Below are 24,309 nucleotides of genomic sequence, written 5' to 3' on the forward strand. Positions count from 1 at the left end.
ACTCGCAGCCTATCAGGTGTCAGTTACCATGGCGACACTAGCAAGCATGTGGTGGGAGGGGAACGTTTGTACACCCTCCCCCCCACCCCCAGACCGCCTCCTTCTCAGAGTATCTTGTCCTATAGAAAAGAGACGGGGTGTGGCCTGCGTTTGCCCAAATCTTTCTGGGAATGTGCACACACACACACACACACACACACAGACGGGTCACAGTCACCACTGCTTCCTGTTTTTTGAACCGGTTCGGTCTTCCCTCGTACCAGGTGGAACCAGCGAGCCGTAAAAGAGGAAAGCTCAATGATTTTAGGGTCGCGGCGTGCGGCGTGTCCGGTGTCGGCGGCCACGGGGATCGCTGCGGGATGCTTTTGAAACATTGGCTCGCTGCGGTGTCAGCGCAGCGCAACCAGACCGACCGGATCGACTCAATTACGACGGACGCCGGGTCGAAACCCGAGCCCCCAAACGCCGCCGAGAAGTAGACAGCTGAGGCGGGGGTGAACCCGGCGGCATGGAGGCACTCAGGGACTCTTTTCTGCGTCTGAATTTTCAGATGTCATCGTACAAGAGAGCCACGCTGGACGAGGAGGACCTTGTGGACTCCGCTGGTGAGGATGGCTACCCGTCGACACCCATGCAAGTAAGACAAAGCCCAACGACAAAATGCCACTTGACAGGTTTATAGGCTGCACGAGAACGGCAGCCAGATATTGTTCGGATCCGGCAAAACCTGTAGAATGTCACGCGACGGATTTTGAAGGGAACAGGAAGGCAGTGAAAGGCCCGTTTCTGACTTTCCCTTTAGATGAAACAAAAAGATTGTTGTTTTTTTTTTTTGGTTTTGTTCTGCGCCTCAAAAACGAAGCTGCATATTTTGTTTTTCTTGAACTTTCAATTGCACGTCTTTTACTTGAACTCATTCACTGCCACTTCTCCATTTGAACATGAATATTTGAGTTCCACAGCTGTCAATGGCGGTGAAATTGAATCAAGACATCGTTGGAGGGGATTTTTAACATCTTTCTAAAATCGGAGCGTCCCCCATTCATAAGTGTTTGCTTACTTCTCTTTTGCCGTTTGATCCAGTCATGTTTAATCAGAAAACAGTCTCAATGGGCTTCACAATGTGGCGTACTCCAGATGACCAACACAACACACCATCCATCCATCCATCCATCCATCCATTTTCTGCCGCTTTTGCGGGCCTGGTCACGGGGGAAGTTGGTTCAGCAGGGATACCCAGACTTCCCTTTCCCAGGCACTTCTTCCAGCTCTTCTGGAGGGATCCCGAGGCGTTCCCGAGCCAGTCCAGAGACACAGTCTCTCCGGCGTGTCCCGGGCCGTCCTTCGGGGTATCTTTCTGGTGGGACATACCCGGAAATCCTCACCAGAGAGGCGTCCGAAACAACACAGCATACACATCACGATATTCCCAATGACAGTTGCGAGTGTCCTCACACAAACCAGATTTGGTCTAGTCTAGTACCGAGACTGACTCAGGAGAGGCAGCTTGGTGACACGGGCCTGCCATATTGCCAGAAAACACGCACAAAACAGAAGACAGAGAAGTCAAGCTAACTCATCTGTTTGTTAACTGCATGGATTGGAAACTCGTCGCGACATTTTGACTCTTTTAAATGACTTGGGAGACACAATCGAACAGCTTCTTTGTTTACATCCGGCAACATCTCGAGTTCTCGATTGGCTTTCGTTTCATTTCACATCCAAATCTTGGAGTCCGAGGCTCCCCCCCAACTCGGTTTTGACCACATACGTCAAGATTTGTGAGGATAATTGAACAGGTTTTTTTTATAGATTTACGACGGTCAGCCTTGATGGTGTTTGCACACAACACAGGATAATCGCTCTGGATAATCCTGAATCAATAAACTCATTTCGATCAGAAAGAGGTGTGTGTGTGTGTGTGTGTGTGTGTGTGTGTGTGTGTGTGTGTGTGTGTGTGTGTGTGTGTGTGTGTGTGTGTGTGTGTGTGTGTGTGTGTGTGTGTGTGTGTGTGTGTGTGTGTGTGTGTGTGTGTGTGTGTGTGTGTGTGTGTGTGTGTGTGTGTGGTGTGTGTGTGTGTGTGTGTGTGTGTGTGTGTGTGTGTGTGTTGTGTGTGTGTGTGTGTGTGTGTGTGTGTGTGTGTGTGAGAAAGCGGTGAATATTTCGTCCATGAGATGAGAACAGTAGTTCCTGAAGTCGTTGACTTTGACCAACATATATGTGGGTTTATCTGAGATGACACGCTGTGGCGACCCCGAAAGGGACAAGCCGAAAGAAAACACACACTCCTGGTCCCCAGTTTAATCGCACTGGGTTCAATTCCATATTTCGATGTTATATTTTGTTGTCTTTTTCAACACAATACAACTGCGGTTCGATTCAAGAAATACACAACCGTACTTCTCGGAAACTCCCTCAAATGTACAATTTTTCATTAGGCGCAAGTCGCTAACTTTTTCTTTCAACATTGTTTTTCAAAGGCGGAGAAAACAAAGGTCCTCGTGGAAATATACATTTTTTTTTTTTTTTTTTTTTCGTGAAGCGGGCCTCGCACAAAAATTTCCCCCGTGTGTTTCTTTTCTTGTGGATCAAACGTTCCCATCACCCGCGGAGGCTGGCGCACGTTCGATGGACGGAAGCATCTGCATGCCAGAGGAATTTGCTCTCTCGTCCAATGGCCTGGAGTTTTTCATCCAAAAGGCCAAACGCAGTCAGATTAAGAAATTCACGTGCATTTCAAAGCTTAGATTCCTTGCAGTATTGCAATGGTAATTTTTTTTTTTGTGCATGTAAACAAACTGTGAGCTAGATTGAAGCTGAAAACCGACATCATCATCATCATCATCATCATCATCATAATCATAATGAAGCCAAGCTGCTAACCACACGTTTCTCAACCACCTGTCAGACGTTTGCATGAATGTGCAGGCTTGCGGTGTGAGGCCCAACGTTTTACTGGGAAAACTAAAACAATGTGACTTTGGCTCGTGCACTGAGGGGAATTAACCGTGTGAAATCGGACAGAAAACATTTGCTTTTCTGGTAAAACGTCATATTCTTCATGACCGCACATTTCAGGGCTTACACTAGAGCAGGGGTGTCAAAGTCATTTTTGTCACGGGGCACATTTTAGTTCCAGTTTCCCTGAAGGGGGCCCCAATGACTGTGAAATCATAAAAATCGTGTCTCGCCTCATCATATTGACACGTGAAATTTAGGAATCACTTTTGGAATCAGAAATCAAGGGTAATGGGTTTTTCAACTATTGTTGATGTTTGCTCATGTAAAAAAATATGAAATGACAATTTGAAATTTTGGTACAGATTTGAACAAGAATCACGGAAGTTGACATACGTGATTTGCCTTCGCGGGCCACATATAATCATGTGGCGGGCCGGATCTGGCCCCCCGGGCCTTGAGTTTGACACCTGTGCACTAGATTGTCAAGCATTTTCAAATGTTATCGTAGCGTCACATTTATCTGTATATTTTGTGTCGATTTGGAACTCCATGTACTGTAAACTCCCTCCATCTGTCCATTTTCCGAGCCGCTTATCCTCACAAATGTCACGGGAGTGACGGAGCCCACCCCAGCTATATTCACGCAGGTGGTGGGGTACTCCCTGAACTGGTTGCCTCCCAATTGCAGTACTGTAAACGCGACTAACTTCATCTTTGTAGTCTTGAAGTCACTCTTGCTTTTGTTCCTTGAATTCTAAACAGCAAAAGTGTCGTAAAAGTTAATTCATTTGCTTTTATTCGTTATATTGTTACTATTTAACTTTTTTCCAGAAGGCATGCAGTATAAGTCTACCCCCCCCCCCCACACACACACACACACACCCTCTGAATACTCCTGTTCGTCCATCTTTCATAATTTCCCTAAACCAGGAAGTAGCCTGCTCGCCAACGTTGCGCCTGACTAAGCGTTGGAGTACTATTAATTCATCCTACGTCATGTGTGCAGTCAAAAAAAAAAACGACCATTTCGATCCTTGATGATCTTCGTGGGTGGCGCGGTGGCCCAGCTGGAGAGCGGTGGCCTCACCGTTCTGAGGACTGGGGTTCAAGTAGAATCGTGTATATCTAGTCTTAATCTTACTGCGCTAGGCACGCTACGCACACGGCGATGTTTTACATCGGAACATATCGCTCGGCCACACGCGTCAACATTTCCGATCGTTAATATTGAACCGGTTCGAGTACGGATTAGAGACGGTGGCGCTGAAGAGACAACAGGAAGCGGAACCGGAGGTGGCAGAAATGAAGATGTTGACGTTCTTGCTCGGATTGACCAGGTGGGGAAAAGATGACACGCTGTGGCGACCCCTCAGAAGAAGAATCTTGAACTGGTTTAACATTCTCGATTGTCTGCCTTGGCCGCTCCCGCGGGGAAAGAAAATTGCCTCTGAGCACAACCCACACCACACCGCAGGATAAGCACTCGGAATCATCCGATAATAGGGCCTCTGCTGCCTTTGTTGGTAAAAAGGGAACACTGAAAGATCAAATTTGGCAGTTCTATTAGCACGAGTGTCTCCCTCAATCCCCACTTGAAAATAAATCAGTAAAATAAACGAAAATGGATAAGCGGCTTGGAAAATGGAAATGGAAATGGAAAGATGGCGTACGGTCGACAGTCAGTAAAACCCGAGAGGCTGAAGTGAGTTCTTGACTTTGCAGCGGATGATTCCACTGAGGCTTTTCAAGGATGTCACGGGAAGTTCCCCTTTGTGGCTCCAAACAAAAATGATTAAGCGGCGCTCGACAACAGCCGCATTAACTTGGGCTAATCATATGCGCACGGCGGAATCAGCGTCGACGAGATTATTTGCGGTGGCGTTGTAGTCGGGGCGGTTTAGAGCCGCGGTTTGGCGATCATCGTGTCGGAAGCAAATTCCTTTGACCCAGCACTCAAAGCTGCCCTGAATTCAGATCCCCCCGCTAAGTTTTCACATACTTAGTGTTCTGTGGTCGATGTTTTGTCGGGATGAAGGTATGTCAGCCAAAGATGTTCTCTTCTGCAAGTTCCAGGGTTTTTGTCTTCATCCAGGGGGGTCAGAACACGCTGGAGTCCATCACTAACAGAGACGAACGCAGTTGTGAAATCATGTGGTAAATTCCGGGAAATATTTTTGAATCTCCTGGAGTCCGATTATGGGGCCCCAAAAACTCAGCGGTTAGAGCATTGATTTGGTAAACCAGGGGTCGCGAGTTCGTTTCTCACTGAGGCCTCCAATCCCCAAGAGGGGTTGCGTCAATAAAGGGCGTCCGGCGTTCATGTGAGAAGCCACGCTGTGCCAAAAAAAAAGTTGTTCATCCCCCGGAGTCCAATAAATGGTTAAAATGTGCTTTGGCTGGGATGGGCTCCCTCTCACCCGTCAACCCTAGTGAGGATAAGCGATACAGAAATTGTATGGCTGGATGCCGCATGATGTCGGCAAAGCAACACATGAAGCTCAGCTCTTTCTTGGCACCAATATTCCACAAAATGGTGCCAAAGCAATACTTTTATACTCGACAGTGCTTTGGCCCGAACAGGGAAGGAACACTGTTCGGTATTTGTATAGAATTCATTAAAAAAGTCCGTTTTCCACTGGTCCCCTTTGAAAGGTGTCAATGTGTACGCAGGTGAGTCTTCGACAGGGCCGCGGCTTCCCGTGCTGGCCCGATAGAACGCCGAGGGAGCGATGGCTTCTGGTTCTGGTCTGCGCGCTGTCCGGAGGCCTTTTCGTTTCACTCATCACAACCGCCGTCTTCTACCGCCAGAGTGAGTACTTCTTTTACTTGCTTTTTTTTTTTTTTTTTTCCCCCAGCCAAGTATAAAACTCATGCAAGGACAAAGATTTTACAGCTGATTTCACGGGATAGGATCTCGATCAAGACCGCTTTGAAGTGAGCGGTTAACGTCGCACTTCCTGCATTTCACTCTTCATCTGAAGCACAAAGTGCAACACTTCTGGTTGTGCAAGTCGCTTTGTTAGCGACCGATGCACCTAACGTTGACTAATCAACATCACAAAGAAACACTCGAATCGCGCATTCTTTCAAACCATTGTACTTAAAGGTCAAGTGTCAGGCCTATAAACGTCCGCCCGTTACGTCACACCCGTGACATTCACCATTGAAAATGGGACACGGAAGCTCTTTTCAAAGAAGAAAACATCTCACAATCCAGTGAAGTGACCGGGGCGAGCTAGCTTCATCTGTCTGTCTGTCTGTCTGTCTGTCTGTCTGTCTGTCTGTCTATCTATCTATCTATCTATCTATCTATCTATCTATCTATCTATCTATCTATCTATCTATCTATCTATCTATCTATCTATCTATCTATCTATCTATCTATCTATCTATCTATCTATCTATCTATCTAATCGTTTCGAGCGCCATAATTAGATGATATGCGGATCACTTCTAACTAACAACAGACTCCCAGACAGTATGTATGAGCCAGCCCGTCCGAAGCCGTGCCCCTCGTCCGGAGCCGTGCTCGGCGCCGATGGGTACATCAACACATTTAGTACCCCTGACTTGCGTGGGCGGATCTTTTGTTACATTCTGAGACGATTACGCCCCCCCACCCAACCCCCCACCCCAAACTATTATTTTTTTTTTGTAGCTATATACGAACCTACCTGTCATTTGGAACCCACGAAGCTCTCCTCCTTTGCACCCGTGCAATCCATTTTTCATGATAAAAAGTATGAAGAGTGAATCCATCCTCACGAGTGTTTGAAAAATATCCGGCAATACAACGAGCCGGCATTTTGGCTAACACGAAGGAACAGAGAGCGACCTTTCAGCAGGTAAAACTAGTATAAACAGACAAGACCGCTTGAGTGGGGGCGACTGCTTTTGATGTCACTTCCTGCTTCTTCTGGAAAACAAATCCCTCGACAGGATTTTCATGGCGGGGGTGACGAAAAGCCATACACGTCAAAATCACGTTTTGCGGTGGGGGAAAAAAAAACAGATGGGTCCATTCGGGCTGCCTTTTCTTTTCCATCAATAACATAGTAAAAATCATGCATTTCATGACAGTGGCACTTTAAGTATACTTGTGTGTCATTATACATGTTGACATTTACGCACACTTCTCTTACTTTTGTTGCTTTCCCTTTGTTGTTAAATGCAACTTTTTCGTGTATAAAAAAAAAAAAAAAAAAACAAGCATTACAGGATAATAACTAATAAATAACCCAAACTTAACTGGAGTGGTCCCGGACATGGGCTCCTTTAAGCAAAATATTCCCATTCCCACAATTGCATTTGTGGTGGGTGGGGCGGAAACTCTGCCAGCCCTCCTTTTGGCTTTGCTTCCCAACAACACCTTCTCATCCTCTCCCATGAGCTTCAACATTCCGTCAAAAAAAAGCAAAAAAAAAAAAACCTTATGGATGAGCAATGTCGTTTTCCTCTGAATTGCCACGAGAAGACGTGCGCTACTTCCTGCCATTCACAAGCGTGTATGTCACGACGTGCGGTGGCGTAACGGAAGGAACAGCGATGAATTCTCCTCGGGGTGCTTTTCTCGGAATTCTGTCTCCATCCCTGTCCCACGCCTTTTAGCCTTTGAGGACGCCCTTTCTGGAAAGACCCCGAGTCGTCTAAGGGTGCATTCGGACAAGAACGAGCTGGAGGTTTTGTTCACTTTGTGTTTTGGAACAATTTCATGTACAAAATGACTTAAAGTAGTACCAATTTAACCCCCTGTAAATTCATATTCAACTAAGCATGAGTTGTTTGACATGCCATTTGTTGATATCGCAAGACACCGTACACATGATGGGGGGGGGGGAGAATAGTTGCAAATCATCCACTGTGCCACGTACATCCAGTATGGGGTTAGACCCAAATGCAGGACTTTGGGGCAGAGGCATAATGTTCAATGTGGTTTATTCCAGAAACTGGTGTAGCAGTCCGACAAGGCAGAGGTACAGAAGCGGTAAGCTAGGCGGGATCCAAAAGACATGACTCTGAAGCATACTCACTAACTCAACAGGACAGGATCAAACAAAAGGGCACAGTATCGCTGTGATTAGGATTACTCTAATTTGCACGTAGAAGCGGAGAGTCCCACAGGAAGTGAATGCAACTCACTAACACAAGGCAATGAACTGGCAAATGCCAGTGACAAAAACTCCAAGTTAAATGCCTGTCGAATTACAGTCCCCATGTGAAACAGCTGTGACGGGTGACAGGTGTCACCGCCCAGAGCAGCGTCCTGGCCACGCCCCTCTCGGCAGTGGCCAAGCCTTGCTCATGACAAACTGCCACGACTCTGGAAAGTCAACAGTCCACCTCAAATCACGTCGTGGTCGGATGACTCACTTCGATCATCACGTCCCAGCAGGAGAGGAGGGTGGAGAAAGAGAGGAGAAGTGGCAGTAAAACAGGCCAAAATCCCAAAGAGGCAATTTGTACGCTAGGTGTGGTTGAACGCAATATGAGTCTAAAAGTATAAAAATATGCCCATTGAAACATTTCCACAGTAAGGACTGTCAAGATGTGCCCTAGAATGTCGTATCTGTCATGTGACTTTTTATGATGTGCGTGTTGCCCGATGATGCTTTCTTTCCAGATTCTCCTGCAAAGCCACAATTATGAATTTGGCTTTCCCAACCAAAACGTTCCCACGATTCCAGGGAGGAGGGAAGAATGTCGTTAACCCGCTTTTTTGGTCTCGGCCGCAGCGCATCCGGGCATTTGCCTGACAGAGCCGTGCATCGCCGTGGCCAGCGCCGTCATGGGGGCCCTGGACCGCTCGGTGGATCCCTGCCACGACTTCTACGACTATGCCTGCGGGGGCTGGGTAAAGAGCAACCCCCTCCCTGAAGGCAAGTCCCGCTGGGGGCCTTTCAGCACCCTGTGGGAGCACAACATGCTTGTGATGAAGCAACTATTAGGTGAGGCTTCCGAGGCTTTCCACGTCTTTGTTTTTTGTCGTTATTGAAATGTCGTGGTCGATTTTTTTTTTTTTTCCTGTTTTTGTCGCGATTCGAGCAGAGAACACGACGATGAAAGATCTGAGCCAAGCCGAGGAGAAGGCCCAGCGATACTACCGGGCCTGCATGAACGAGTCAAAGATCGAAGAGTTGGGGGCGAAGCCGTTGCAGGAACTTATCACGCAGGTATGAGCGACACCCAAGTCCTCTCAACTTAAGAAATAATCAATATTCAAACTTCATTTATGTAAGCGTAGCACGGTGTGGTGCAGCTGTAGAGGGTTGGCCTGACAGTTCTGAGGTCCCTGGTTCAATCCCGGCCCTGCCTGTGCGGATGTTTGCATGTTCACCCTGTGCCTGTGGAGGTTTTTCTCCGGGGGCGCCGGATTCTTCCCGCATCCCAAAAACATGCAACATTAATTGTTCAATTAATGGTGCCCCACGGTGTAATTTTGAGTGCCCACGTGCCCTGCGATTGGCCGGCGACCAGTTCAGGGTGGAACTGAACTGAAAACTCCTGCCTGAAAATGGCTGGGATCGGGTCCAGCGCTGCCATGATCCTCGTCTTGAAAAATGGACGGATGGATTTATTTTAGCAGTTTAGTTGAAAATGTCAAATTTCCATTGCGATACATAGTTTCACCATGCACATGGTGAAGTCAGTTCTGATTTTGATGAAAGAGCAGTTAGCATCCGCATGGAATCCATTGCACACCACTCCTGTGATAGAAAACAAAATCCCGTTCTTCCGTGTCCTCCAGATGGGAGGATGGGCCCTGACCGGACCCTGGAACAGAGACAACTTCCAGGACGTCCTCCGCGCCGTGTCTGCAAACTACCGCACCTCGCCGTTCTTCACCGTGTATGTCAGTACCGACTCCAAGAACTCCTCCAGTAACATCATCCAGGTGCCGTTCACCTTGTCCGTTCGACCGCTCAGCCTGATTTTCGTGGGACGTTGACGTCTGAGGATGTTTTCTCGTGGCAACGCAGGTGGATCAGTCCAGCCTGGGCCTCCCGTCGCGGGATTACTACCTCAACAAAACGGCCAATGAAAAGGTAAATTCATTTGGTGCATTTGAAACAACCGCAAAACGTTCACTCAAGTCCCCTTAGCTTAATGCCAGCAAACAAATGCAAAATGCCATAGAGAGGCTAACGAATAGCCTCAGTGTCGCAGTTTCAAACACCAAATATTTGAACACAAACGGTGGCCCAAGACATAGACAGTAGTCACATTACTGCAATATTACTGCAGTGTCATGAGGAGCTGAGCTCTTCTGCATGTCTGGTATTTTGTGATACTGCCCCCAGGTGGCCAAGGCGCAAACACCAGAGGGATTAGTGCAATGTCTGTTGAATTGAAGCAAAAAACAAAATGTGCAAATAACTGATGAATTTCTTTAAATGTGGTTTATTTCATGATTGTACATTGTAACAAAGTACAATAATGAGTCGAATATTCTTTGTCAAAACATTGCCATTTTTTTTTTTTCCAGGCCCGAAGGTGTCACTGGCATTTTTATTCATTTCAATCAGGGAAAGACAATTTATGATATAGTTTGGTTTTAGTTTTGCGTTACGAGCGTACTCACTGAAAAAAATAACTCACAACTGACCGACCACTCTATTATGAAATCAATAACTCGCAATCATCAAAACTTGCTACATTTCTATATAAATATGCGTATATGAAATGTTTTTGTACTCTAAATTTGAAGTTTAATTACAAATACGATAGCCAGTACTTTTTAATGTATATATTAATTCTCTAGATAGGCTCCAGCCTGATGAGGATCAGCGTATGGAAAATGGATGAATGAATGGATATTATTTGAATGAAATTTATGGTTTTTTTATATTGTCATCTGTGGAGGGAAAAATGCTGTTAAAAAGTGGGTCAGTCTTGCTTTTTCGTTCTTTGAACCATTTGAAACAATAAATGAGCACAATAAATGTCATTTATATGTCACGTATTGGGCCATAAGTGTCACGTTTTCAGAAAAAAAGAAAAACACAAATCATCAAACGGGGGATGAGCTTGTTTTTGCACGCTTGAGTATTCCCCTGCTAATTTTTTTTTTTTTCTAACCCTGCCCCCGGCATCACACTTTTTGCAGTATCTGACCGCATACCAGAACTTCCTGGTGGAGTTGGGAGTCCTCCTGGGGGGCTCCGAGGAGACGTCTCGGCTGCTCATGGGGGAGATTGTGGACTTTGAAACGGCCCTGGCCAACATCACCGTCCCCGTGGAGGAGAGACGGGACGAGGAGCTCATTTACCACAAGATGGAGGCCAAAGACCTCAAGGTAAGTCCCGGCTCGATACCGGATCGCACGTCGTGGGAACTCGAAACAACTTATGTTCACGCAGACAGCGTGCGCAAAAACAACAACTGGTATTATTGCCCTTGAGTGGTCTTCGTCAAATTCATGCGGAGTGTGTGTTATACGCCGAGATGAACACGCCGGAAGGAGCAGTACAATGCCCATTGAGCGACGGTGATGCCCAAACAGGTTCATTCTCTACATTCCAGTCGTCTCACTCCACCACAAAGATGGAAAGCAGCACTTCCTGAGCATAATTACAGTTTGATGGCACGATGATTTGAAGCTAAACTTGCTAGAATTTGGTTTTCTTTTTGGCTAGTGGTGTCCAAAAGTTGACTTATTGATACAGATATGGTGTGTGTGTGTTAGAATGATTATTTTATCATGCATTTAGTTTCTATCCTCCGTGCCCGAATCGTTCTCTTGGCGAGCGGAGTGCGACCCAGCGACATCTGGAGGGGTGGCGCACCCCCTTGCTGACTCAACACCACCAACGGGCCGTAAATCAGATCTCCAGCAGCTTTATCAGGACGATGCTGCAGCTTTGAAGAAACGTTTGCTTTCGTATTCGTCTTTGTGTCGGTCTTGCCATCTGTTCCACCGTTTGAATTTGTAGCCTTGTGACCTTTTGACCTGAGAAACTAATGAAAAGAGGGCTGATTCAGAAGGTGGTTTGGAGACGCTGCTGGTCAGGCCCAAATCGAAGACCTCTTCTGTCACTTCCTTTGCGTATTCAGTCCAGCGGTTGGGTTTAAACCCGACAGCGTGTTGTACAGTACGTACGCAGGAGCAACGCCTGAATATGGTCAACTTGTGCTTTTTTTTTTTTTTTTTTGCGTAGAGTCTGGCTCCTGCGGTGGACTGGATACCGTACCTCAACGAGGTGTTCGCGCCTGTGTCGCTCACCGAGGCCGAGCCGGTGGTGGTCTACGCCAAGGAGTACCTCCAGAAAGTGTCGGAGCTCATAACAAACACCAATAAAAGGTTTGATTCCGTTCTTTCGTGCGTCATACACAAGCCCTTCCTTTTGATCAAGGACATCATAAAAGAGTCCCAGGTATAAGACAGGTCCCCCAAAAAAGAATGTATGCTGTAAATATTGATTTTTTTTTTTTTTCACCCAGCCCTAACCGTATCTGCTTTGCAGCCTTCTCAACAACTACATGATCATGAAGGTGGTGAGGAAGATGGTCTCCATCTTGGACCAGAGATTTCAGGATGTCGAGCAGCGCTTCCTCGAGGTCATGTACGGAACTAAAAAGGTGAGCGTATTTTGATTTTTCTCCGTCACAGTTTGTTTCTTTTGTTTTCGTTTGAACTCCTCTTTCACCTCACGCCCACATGCAGTTGCGTAAAACTCCCCAGTCCCCACTTTGTGGTGAAAATATGGAGGGCAGAAGTAAGTCGCCGCCTTATCAACGGCGCGAATTGACACGCGCAAAATCGCGCGACGGTTGCCGTGTTGTTGTGCTGCGCTGCAGTATTACACAGGAAATAGCTTGGCCCTCAAGTGGATTGCTGTGTTTTAGAAAGCGGGCCGGCAGAGAAAAGTATGCGAAGCAAGTGCAAGCGACCTTTTAGCGTTTATCAGGGTGAGATCCTGTTTGTTTTGTAAGCCAGTCAAGCTGTAATAACAAAGACAGCGTCTGTGCCTGTGTGTGAGTTTTATGTGGCATTGCAGCTGAGTCCTGTGTTACCACCAAACTCCTTTTGACCCTTGACTGCGTGTATTCATGCAGCTACTTTGGTCCTCATCCTTCCTTTTCATCTGATCCCAACTCTAAATATGTGACGTGCTCCACCAGTGTCCATTTGGGCCCGACGGGGTAATAAATGGATCTCGAGTGGCGTACGCACATGCAGTACTATTTCCTTTTTAAATCTTAAATCATTTTAAACACATGCTCAGGCATTGCTATTATTGTGCGGAGCTTGATGAAGGCATCAATTTTCTTTGCCGCTTATCCTCACCAGGGTCGCAGGGAGTGGTGGAGCCTATCCCAGCTGTCAAGGCGGGGTACACCCTGAACTGGTCGCCAGCCAATCGCAGGGCGCATTTAGACAAACAGCGGCAAAAAACCGGAGTGCCCACCCGGAGAAAAGCCACACAGGCACGGGGAGAACATGCAAACTCCACACAGCCGGGACCGGGATTGAACCCGGGACCTCAGAACTGCGAGGCCGACGCTTTACCAGCTGAGCCGCCATGCCGCCTACATAAATATTTGTTTGTTTAATAATGCAGCGTAGATATTTTCAATCCTGCGACTCGATTAGTCAATAGGATGATCAGTAGAGTAATAGATTTTAGAGCATTGAGTAGCAGCACCCCTACAGCAAAGTGCGCGTACCTTACTTTCCATCCATCCATTTTCTACCGCTTTTCCGGGTCGGCTCGCGGCGGAAGTCGCTTCAGCAGGGATAGCCAGACTTCCCTTTCCCCAGCCACTTCTTCCAGGTCTTCCGAGGCGTTCCCAGGCCAGCCGAGGGACATAGTCTCTCCAGCGTGTCCCCGGGGTCTCAGGCCCGGAACGCCTCACCAGGGAGGCCTCCGGGAGGCATCCGGATCAGATGCCCCAGCCGCCTCATCTGGCTCCTCTCGATGCCTGAGCTTCTCAGCAGTTCTCTAAGGGAGAGCCCGGACACCCTGCGGAGGAAACTCGTTTCAGCCGCTCGTATCCGGGATCTTGTTCGTTCGGTCACGACCCACAGCTCATGCCCGTGGGTCGAGGGGAGGAACGTAGATCGGCTGGTAAATATGTCTGACAAGGCAGGGGAAGAACTCAAATTGTGTGTGTACTCCTCTTCAGGGCTGAGCAGCACCAGACGCTCTGGAATTAGTTGATGTAACAACATGCGTGAATCAAGCCTTTTGTGTTTCCAGTTTGACTGCGGCTTCTGTTTTCACCACCTACGCACACATTAACCTTCAGATGAATGGACAAAAGGACCGAACAAATAAACGTCAGCCATGTTTGATGCAGGCTAATGCGCCGCTGATCAAACGGTGTACCGATATCATATATTGGGGATGATCATTTCAAATGAAGAGCAGCCTTGGCTATATTGCTTTGGATCCCTTTCAGTCACTCACATTTGAAAAAAGTTACGGGTGTGGTCCACCAGTCATGCCTGCGGATATAAAGTTGCTTGTGTGTGTGTTCTGTTTGTAATTATGAGTGTGCCCCTTTAAGAGCGGAGGGGGGCGGTGTCAGGAAGTAAAAGTAGGCTGAGCAGCAAAAAAAGACGTCAGGCTGTGGGGTCACTGCTCTGGATCAGTGATCAAGATGACGCAAATAAGCGACGTCTTTCAATATCTATGTATTTCCACTCTTAACAAAATTTTACGCGCGTGATTTTTCGTGCTCGACTGCAGATTTGCGAGTGCGACGGCGCAAACCACAGTGACTGTGACTGCAGTAATCCCGGACAGCAGACTCGTCACGGAATCCGTTATTTTTTTTCCAATTTCAAGTATCTAAGAATAGCTCCCTTGTCCTCGGCATTTAGCATGGAGGACGTCACACTCATACTCGACATTTTGTGTATTGTGTGAATATGAAGTTGCCTCTTAATCTTTTTTTCATTTCAAACTGTTTCCGGGTGTTTTAAGGCAAGGTCACTGAGCACCTTTGTTCAAAATACACAAAGGATGAAGACGTAAGGTCCGCTTGTCGCACTGCTTGAAATGAGTCGCTTTTGTCTCATGGAAACGAGATTTTCACTGGCGGAGGCAGCACTTCATCAACGCACGTCACTTTGTCTTGTGGACTTTCCATTTTGACTTCCTGCGTCCTACTACTTCTTTGTATCCTACGTAGTCTGTTTTGACATCTGAACCTGAAAATTCTCGTGATTTAAAAAAACAAAACAAAACCCCAATGATCTTCGCCTTCTGCTATTTCAATGTCGCAGAGCTGCACTCCTCGCTGGAAACTGTGCGTCAGCGACACGGACAGCGGGCTGGGATTCGCCCTGGGCGCCATGTTTGTCAAGGCCACTTTCAGCGAGGACAGCAAGGCCATTGTGAGGGAAAACGCTGGCCCGGCGTGAAACGACTCGCTTCTCACCGTGCCGTTTTTGTCCGCTCCGCAGGCCGAGAACATGGTCGGGGAGATCAAAAGCGCGTTTGAGGACGGCCTGAAGTACGTGAGCTGGATGGACGTGGACACGAAAAAGGCCGCGAAAGAGAAGGTGCGAGGGCGAAAAATGCAAACTGTTGTGGGTATAGGTGACATTTAAAATGAATTGGATTTTTAACAGGCAGATGCAATTTACAACATGGTGGGCTACCCGGAGTTCATTATGAACACCACAAGGCTGGACAAAGTATTCAACGATGTAAGTCGACGTGATGGCATTAAAGCCAATCGCGCCTCATCAATACAACCAAACTCTTTTCTCTTAGTTCGAGGTGGTGCCGGATCTGTACTTCCAGAACGTCATGCAGTACTACAACTTCTCCGCCAGAGTGACAGCCGACCAGTTGAGAAAAATTCCGAACAGAAACCAGTGAGTGGCTCTACTTTCTGAATCGTGTACGCAGTCGGGAGAGCGCTTGAACAACAACCGCAGATGTAAAAAAAAAAAAAAGTGCCGAACATGAAATCAAACGTAAAACAAAAATAATGCGAAGAACCGGGTGGCACGGTGGATCAGCTGGTAAAGCGTCGGCCTCACAGTTCTGCGATTGGTCCGGGCAGCGTGGGATCGATTCCCGCTCAGTGATGGTGTCGACTGACTGGCGACCAGTTCAGGGTGTAGTCCGCATTTCGCCCAAAGCTAGCTGGGATAGGCTCCGGCTTTCCTGCAACCCTTGTGAGGACAAGCGGCTTGGATCATGACATGACATGACTTGAGCTGTGAGTTGATCGACAGGTGTGAGGAGCACACATGCAGAAGGGACGGTTTGTCACAGAGGATAAGGAAAATAGGCCTGTCAGCATTGTGATATTGTCTGTCAACGTGTGTTGCTCCACCGTTTGTCGAAATAGCAGCTGCATGAAGTTTCATAACACCAAGACTCGTTTTGCTATGTGTTTGCACGTCAGTGGCATTTTATGTTATTTGTTGGAATGAAATTTAAGGCAAAAGTATTTTAAATAGATACTATTTCATTCTCTTTATTTTGCGTTGTTTAACTAGGACGGTCAATATAGTTTGAAGCTTGTTTTTTGAAGAATTATTCACAATCTGCAAAACTGCTGCGGATTGTAAAGTGCGTTGCGTTGCGTTCACTGGCACGATAGAAGGTTCGTATCTCAAGTCAAAGCAAAAATTGGCCCTCAGGGCAGCGCGTATCTAAAAAAGAAACAAAAGTTGGGCTCACTCGTATGTATCCCAAGACATGTCACTAAATGCATATTTTTGTCGCAGGTGGAGCATGACCCCCCCAACGGTGAATGCATATTACAACCCCACCAAGAACGAGATGGTTTTGCCGGCGGGAATCCTCCAAATCCCGTTCTACAGCCGCCACTGGCCCAAGTGAGTCTTGACTTGGAAGTCGCGCCACTTGCATGGGAATAACGACATCAAATCTAAAGTTCCTTTTCCTGCTCTGCGATAATAATGCGACTTTTTTGTTTTATTTGGGATGTTGCAGGGCTCTTAACTTTGGTGGAATCGGGGTCGTCATGGGGCACGAACTGACTCACGCTTTTGATGACCAAGGTTGGCAATCATTTGTCTTTTAACACTTCAACATAAAAATACATCAAATATCGTAATGCTCTGAATATTTTATTTTACTGTTCACCTTTTTTTTTTTCGGACCCAACCTTTCTTTTTTCGCTAAAAAATGTACCTATTCACGTTCTTTAATTCTTTTGATATCACCCTAAAATACCACAAGAGTGCGCCAAAACCCTGGATAATTAATGTCGAAAGAATTATGTTGAAATGATACATTTTGACTCTATTTCAAGTCTTTGTATAGTGGAGCTGTTTAGCCTGGGTTGTTAGCAGCAATTTTGATGTATCTTGTGTATGTTTTCGCTCTGCTGCAAGTAAATTATCTCAAAAGATTAGATTTATTATTTTTCAAATGGGGGGCAGCAATTGCAAGTTTTTGCTTTGCAGCAGGACTTGGTCCCCGTCGCGAGGGATCGCTGCGAAGGCCACATTTGAACATATGTAGGAAATATGACGGAAATATTGTGATGCAAAAAAAAAAAAAAAAAAAAGGGAGGGAATACGACAAAGACGGCAACCTGCGCTCTTGGTGGAAGAACTCGTCTGTGGAGGCCTTCAAGAAGCAGACGCAGTGCATGGTGGAGCAGTACGGCAACTACAGCGTCAACCGGGAGCCCCTCAACGGTCGCCACACGCTGGGAGAGAACATCGCCGACAACGGCGGGCTCAAGGCCGCCTACGAGGTGAACAAGGCGCACACGTTGAAGCACTCGAGTACCGTTTGAAGTCTGTTACTGAGCTTTCGGTACGTCCGGCTCGTGTAACGTGATGGTGTCGTCGTCCCCCCCCCCCCCCCCCCTCTCCTCTTGCAAGGCTTACGTGAATTGGGTCGCAAAGAACGGTGAGGAAGCCACGCTGCCAGCCCTGGGAATGACCAACCGCCAGCTCTTTTTTGTGGGATTTGCACAGGTGCGTGTCAAGCGTGTGCATGTCCACCTCTGTATTTTGCGTTTGCATCATCGCTACACGAATAAGGGGACGCAGATACCTGATAAATGGCCCGAATTAGAGCACCCCCAGCCCCATTCTTCCCATTCTTATTCCAACATTCTCTGGCTACTCAGTACACTCTTAAGTACTCCATCCATCCGTTTTCCATTTGTGCTTGTCCTCATTAGGATCGCTGTTGACTTTGGACAAAAGAAATATTGCACACTCTGCCAGTCGTAGGAATTGGTCCAATTTGCTTGTTGTAACTCTGGAAATGAACTGAAAAGCTCTTTGTTGCTGTTGTTGTTTTTTTTCGTTTTGTTTTTTTTTTTTAAACTCGAAATCTGATGTTAGAACTCCTGAAAAAGCTCTCAAACTCCTCATTTGAATAACAAGACTGAAAGTAACAGGAAGTAGTTTTTCCCCAATAATTAGCAAATACAGGAACTACAATAGCGGTGGCACGGTGGTAAAGCGTTGCCCTAACAGTTCTGAGGTCCCGGGTTCAATCCCTGACCCTCCTGTGTGGAGTTTGCATGTTCTCCCAGTACCTGCGTGGGTTTTCTCCGGGTGGGCACTCCGGTTTCCTCCCACATCCCAAAAACATGCAACATTAATTGGACACTTTAAATTGCCCGTAGGTCTGCTTGTGAGTGCGGCTGTTTGTCTGCATGTGCCCTGCGATTGGCCGGCGACCAGTTCAGGGTGTGGCCTCCTGCCCGTTGACAGCTGGGGTAGGCTCCAACACTCCCCGCGACCCTTGTGAGGATAAGCAGCTAATGAAAATGGACTGATGATCTATAATGGCGTTTATGTTGACACCAATCACCTTACAGTCATTCAACAACAACAAAACGTGGCCATACAAAACATTTGAGTCGCAGTACCAAGCCAAGATTTTAAGTCATCGTTGAAATATCATTTAATATACACAAAAAAATAAATAAGTCAACTTCTTTTGGGCCTTTCCATGGCCTCCAAACAATTTGAACGATGCAAAGTTCTTGTGGAATATTCCACATTTTGCACAGGTTGGAAACACCACTGAGTGACAAACATCTGGGACATGACTAAAGTTGAGCGGCTCAGAAAATGCACGGATTTTTTTTTTTTTTTTTTTTTTGTAGTATTCAAAAGAATTTGAGGAATTGTATTGATTACATAAATATCCATTCAGATGCATGTGCAGGCCATGCTGCTTTTACACTCGTGTTGGACTTGAAAAGTTACAATGTGTACAATACACTGTCCACTTCGGGCGATTGGGCTTTCGTGTGAAAACTTTCAGGATGAACGGAAAATGCACCCACCACTTTGCCTTTCCTTTACCCTCCCAGTCTCTCTTTTGTAACCTTGAGATAAGACCATAAAGTCAGCGGCCACTTCCCTCGGAGAACAGACAGGATGGAAGGAAACGGCCGGCGAGCTCACGCAGTCGTCAGCGGGTTTACAAGCGAGGGCCCCGAAGCGTCGCAGCTGACGAGTGAGACTTCTTTTTTTCCCCCCTTACCAGGTGTGGTGCTCCGTCAGGACGCCCGAGAGTTCGCACGAGGGCGTCATCACCGACCCGCACAGCCCGTCCAGGTTCCGAGTCATCGGGACCGTCTCCAACTCGCACGAGTTCTCCGAGCACTTTGGCTGCAAAGCCGGCGCGCCCATGAACCCCAAACACAAGTGTGAGCTGTGGTAAGGCCTCGCAGTGGACTGGAAGAACCGAGAAGAACCTCTCAATCCGCGTCGGCCTACGTCACGAACAAATGTGCCTGCTTTGTGTGGACGATGGCATCTCCAACACACTTTTCTGGACTTTAAAGAAGACGTTTTATGCATTTTTGTTTCCCCACCGCAAGTCACAACCGTTCCCCAAGTGTCTTAATAACATGTCTGTGACGTGCTTCTAGAAAAATACCCCAAGGATCAAAAGTTCTAGACACTCGACACGCGTTTTCTTGTCTTGCTGAAATTCGCCCATTTTCAGGGGCCGGCCGTGCCCATGCCAGCGACCGACACATATTCTGTACTGCTGGTTGACGTTACCATGGCAACCGAATATAGCCATAGGGGATTTTTGCATTCTTCTACTTGAGGGACGAGCGTGTAAGGAAGAAGAAAAAGTATTATCACTCATGGAGGCAGCACTTTATATACACTATACTGTGTGCATGCGGAGCATCAAAAACCCAAATAGCCCAACACCGCCATCGCATTGACAAAATTGATATGCGACATTTATCGGACGCAAACACTAATCTGCCCATTTGACACGATTCATTGCAGGTCTGCTCTGATTTTGACTTTGACGTAATAGCGGGGGCGTCACAGCCACGAGGGATGTGGCTGTTGCCGCATGGTAGAGTTGCAGGAGTGTTCGAGAACTTCACTCCGCCTAGCTGCCAATGTCACGCATCAAAAAAATTATTGTGACCGTGGTTATTACATAAATCGGCCCGTGACAGTTTGCGTTTATTGGCTTTGTACACAAGCCAATAAAAAAGGCAGTTTCCCATGACACGTTCCTTTTTTAGGACTGCTGAGCTATAAATGTGCATTTTTTTTTTTTTTTTGAACACTGGAAGTATATCTTTTCAAGTTGAGAGAACAACTTTCTAAAATGTCGGAATGACACACACTGAGCTGCTTTTTTTTTTTTTTGCGCCTGGTTTCCCAAACTTTCGGTTCCCTCCGATGTTAACCATCTGGCGCCGATTGCCACAGCATAGACACGAACACACATGAATGTACTACGATAACCCTAAACTAGTGAGCCCTTGACAAGAAATGGGGTGATCAATGCTCAGTAAACCAAGTCTGGGAAACCCCTCTCTACAGAGCTCGTGCACGCGACGTCACCATTTTCACGGCGCCATATTGCCGGTCAAACAGAGCTGCTCGAACCGGAGCAGAATATTCACAATGCCCCGAGACCCGTTGTGCTGTTGGTTGTCACAACAGACGAGACAGATATTCAAAGAGATCATTCAATGGAATACCAGCTAAAAAGACCAGAAAATATCGATGGATTTCGGCAATTAAACATGATGCATGGTGCCCAACCAATATACACACACGCCTGTGTAGCGATCGCGTCATTTCAGGTAGGAATTCTTCTTCTCAATCTCAAGTTACCAAAAAGTATTTATAATGCAAATTTGGCTCATTTGAGAACAATGCATCCCCCCCAAAAAAAACAAAAAAACGACAGGGAGTCGTCAACAACGTGCAGGAAGCGTGTTGCAGCCACACATTAATCTTCAGTAAAGTTCTCCCCGACAGACTTTTTTTTTTTTTTCTAAGATGCATTGTTCTCAAATGAATCCAATGCGTATTTAAAAAAAGAAAATAAACCGTCGGTCACTCAAGAGGTTTATGTAGGTTAACGTGCGGGTGCAACACGCTTCCGCTTATGGGGGCTGAAGCCTATCCCAGCGGTTTATTTTGTTTTTTTTAAATACGCATTGGACTCATTGGAGAACAATGCATATTTTCAAGAAAAAAAATGTCCGTCACGGACAGGTTCACCGAATTTTAATGTGTGGCCGCAACACACTTCCGCTCCATCACTACGTGGGATTTGTTCCTGATTGAGAACAGATCCAGCAACGAAGTATTTGTATGCGTCCAGACTTTTATATGCTTTTGAACTTTTCCGTGTAAATCTCGACGACTTACTCATGTGTAGATCCAGTTGTCCAAGACAAGCGGAATCCAATTTCTTATTGGTGAAAACATCGACTTTGGCATTAAATACGGGTCCTCTATGGCGAGTTTATCTAATTTTTCCACGTACCTTCGTTTATTGTCACCTTCTAAATGTCCAATTGTATCGGACAAGACTCTGGGCGTCGTGCTATCAGACATATTTTGTGTTGTCTCCAACCGACTTAGCGTTGAACAATACTTTGTTAGACCGGCAATATGGCGACGTAAACAAGTTACGTGATTTTATGACATAGGTGCACGAGCTCTATACTGTACTTTATTCACTTCTACAGTGGTGCCTTGAGATATGAGCGACCCGAGATACGCGTTTGTCCTTTTTTTTTTTTTTTTTTTAAACTTTCAAGTGGATACTCAAAACGTCAGCGCTGCATGGTGACAGTCATCTCATTTCAACTCGATTCTAAACAAGGAGCAATTCGGAAAATAGTGAAAGTCTTCAAGATGTTAATTAGCACTCCTGGCTGGTTTACGGTTAAACTAAACATTAAGAATTACACATCGTGGATTTTAAAGAAAAGCACATAGCTTTCCCTTAAAAAAGTTAGCTTAATGGTAACAAACAATGCAAAACGCCATGCTATGCTATGCTATGCTAACAGTTACCAACCATTGTCACGCTTTCAGAAGCAATGAATAAATACAAACGGTGGAGCAACACGTGTAGATAGATAATATATCAGTACTACAGGCATATATTCTTATTTTGTCTACAAAAGATGACTAATATTGGAGCATCCTACCGAGTCACCTAGTAGAAGTACTTCTCCTTTTCATTTGTGTCTACATGACTATACCGCTTTCCAGTGGCTGAGGTGGGCACAATGAAGTGGACTGAACAAACAGTTTGGTTCTTATATTCTGCTTAACTATGTTATTGTATTCCTTTTTCATGAAGTACGATTTTAAAAAGTGCGGGTTTTCCTCATAAAAAAATTGGGGGGGGGGGGGCTAAAACTGAACAATGGCATTTCCATTCATTTCAGTGGGGATAGATTATTTGAGATATGGGTGTTTTGAGTTGTGAGCGTGGTCATGGAACAAATTTAACTTGTATCTGAAGGCACCACTATGTTTTATTTATGTCACATTTTCCGATAATCCTCAGTCGGGGACCAGTGTATATTTTTTAAACTTTTATTTTGGGCCTGTTGAAACATGAAAGTCCACTTCGAGAGGATTCAAAAGCCATATACAGAATTAATAGAATGTATAATACAAATATTGCGTGGAGAGCTGCACTGTCCGGGAGGGTTGGGGGTAGTACAACATCGTGAGGCTGTCATAAATTTTATCAGGAGAATGTTAAGATGAATTGTTGTATTTTGTGACAAAGCCAATTTTGGACTGATATGAACGCCTACGGGGAAAAAAACCAAGAATGGCACTCTCAACCAAAACAGACCAACTTTACCACTTCTGATTTTATGTGTAAAACTATTTTGCTTAATAAAATGATCATAAAACACATTTTTTTTCCCCCATTTCTCTTTTTCATCCATTTTCTGTACGCTATTTTGTCATTTCTAGAGATGGCGAATAAACACATTTCATTTGTTGTCTTACTAGCTGAAGTCAAATCAGACAAAACCGCTCCTGTTTCAGGTCAGCCAGGATCACCAAAATATATTTAGTTAAATGCCACAATAACAGGAGATTTTTATTTACTCATCTTTGTGGTCAAAAGTTTACATACATAAAAAGTACAACGTCCTTAAAGAATACGGGGAAGCCCAAATGATGAGGTCATGACTTTAGAAGCTCCTGATAGGTTAACGGACAACCTGTGCTAATTGACGGCACACCTGGGGATCTAATCAGAGCCACACCTCAGACACCTTCTTTGTTTGAAATCATGGAAAAATCTCAAGAATCCAGACAGGAAATAAGAGAAAGAATCATGGAGCTCCAACATGCCTGGCTAATCCTTGGGTGCAATTTCCATAATGCTTGAAGCTCCCATGTATGCGCAAGTATAAACATGGGAATGTCCAGCCATCACACCGCTCAGGAAGGAGACGGGCCCTGTGTCCCGGAGATGCAAGTGTTTTGGTCCGGAACCTGCAAATCAACCCCAGAACCAAAGTTAAAGATGATGAGAAAATGCTGAATGAAGCTGGTAAGAAAGTGTCATTAACTACCGTGAAACAAGTCCTGCACAGGGCTGGACTGAAAGGCCACTCACCGAGAACGAAACAATTTCTCCTAAAAAAAAAAAAAATATATATATATATATATATATATATAAAATAAATAACAGACATGACAGTTTGCAAAAAGACACCAAGATTCTGGAGACATGTCCCGTGGACTTATGAATCTAAAATGGAACCGTTTGGCCATCATGACCAATGTTACATCTGCGAGGAAAAAGTGGGAGGTTTATAGACTTGAGAACGCCGCTACAACTGTGAAGCAGCATCATGTTGTGGGGCTGTTTTTTGGACCTCTTCATAACATCGACGGCATCCTGAAGAAAGAACATTACCTGGCCACGACATCAGCCAGGAATCAAAAACCTGGGCGTAAACGGGTTTTTCCGAATGGACGGTGACCCGGAGGATTCTGCCAAAATGGTTCCAAAGTGGCTTGAGGGCCATCACAAAGCTCTGATGTGACTACCATTTGAAAATTTGTGACAAGATCTGGAAAAACTCAGTCCCAGCAGTTCTGTCAGGAGGACTGGGCCAGGA

At 46.0% G+C, this 24,309-nt stretch overlaps 1 protein-coding gene across 1 annotated transcript; it reads left to right on the forward strand.

The window, feature by feature from the left end:
• The first annotated feature begins 160 nt into the window (after positions 1 to 160).
• Positions 161 to 23,086, forward strand: ece1 (endothelin converting enzyme 1). Its single transcript, XM_061832755.1, has 18 exons — positions 161 to 637; positions 5,632 to 5,770; positions 8,694 to 8,906; positions 9,007 to 9,131; positions 9,707 to 9,853; positions 9,939 to 10,004; positions 11,066 to 11,254; positions 12,117 to 12,259; positions 12,423 to 12,537; positions 15,191 to 15,301; positions 15,371 to 15,469; positions 15,539 to 15,616; positions 15,684 to 15,787; positions 16,652 to 16,762; positions 16,881 to 16,948; positions 17,462 to 17,652; positions 17,783 to 17,878; positions 19,413 to 23,086. The coding sequence occupies exons 1-18, from the start codon at positions 509 to 511 to the stop codon at positions 19,587 to 19,589; spliced, it is 2,301 nt and encodes a 766-aa protein (XP_061688739.1). The 5' UTR covers positions 161 to 508; the 3' UTR covers positions 19,590 to 23,086.
• The last annotated feature ends 1,223 nt before the right edge of the window (positions 23,087 to 24,309 follow it).

This window comes from Syngnathoides biaculeatus, chromosome 10 (assembly GCF_019802595.1).
Source record: "Syngnathoides biaculeatus isolate LvHL_M chromosome 10, ASM1980259v1, whole genome shotgun sequence".
NCBI classification, from domain to species: Eukaryota; Metazoa; Chordata; class Actinopteri; order Syngnathiformes; family Syngnathidae; genus Syngnathoides; species Syngnathoides biaculeatus.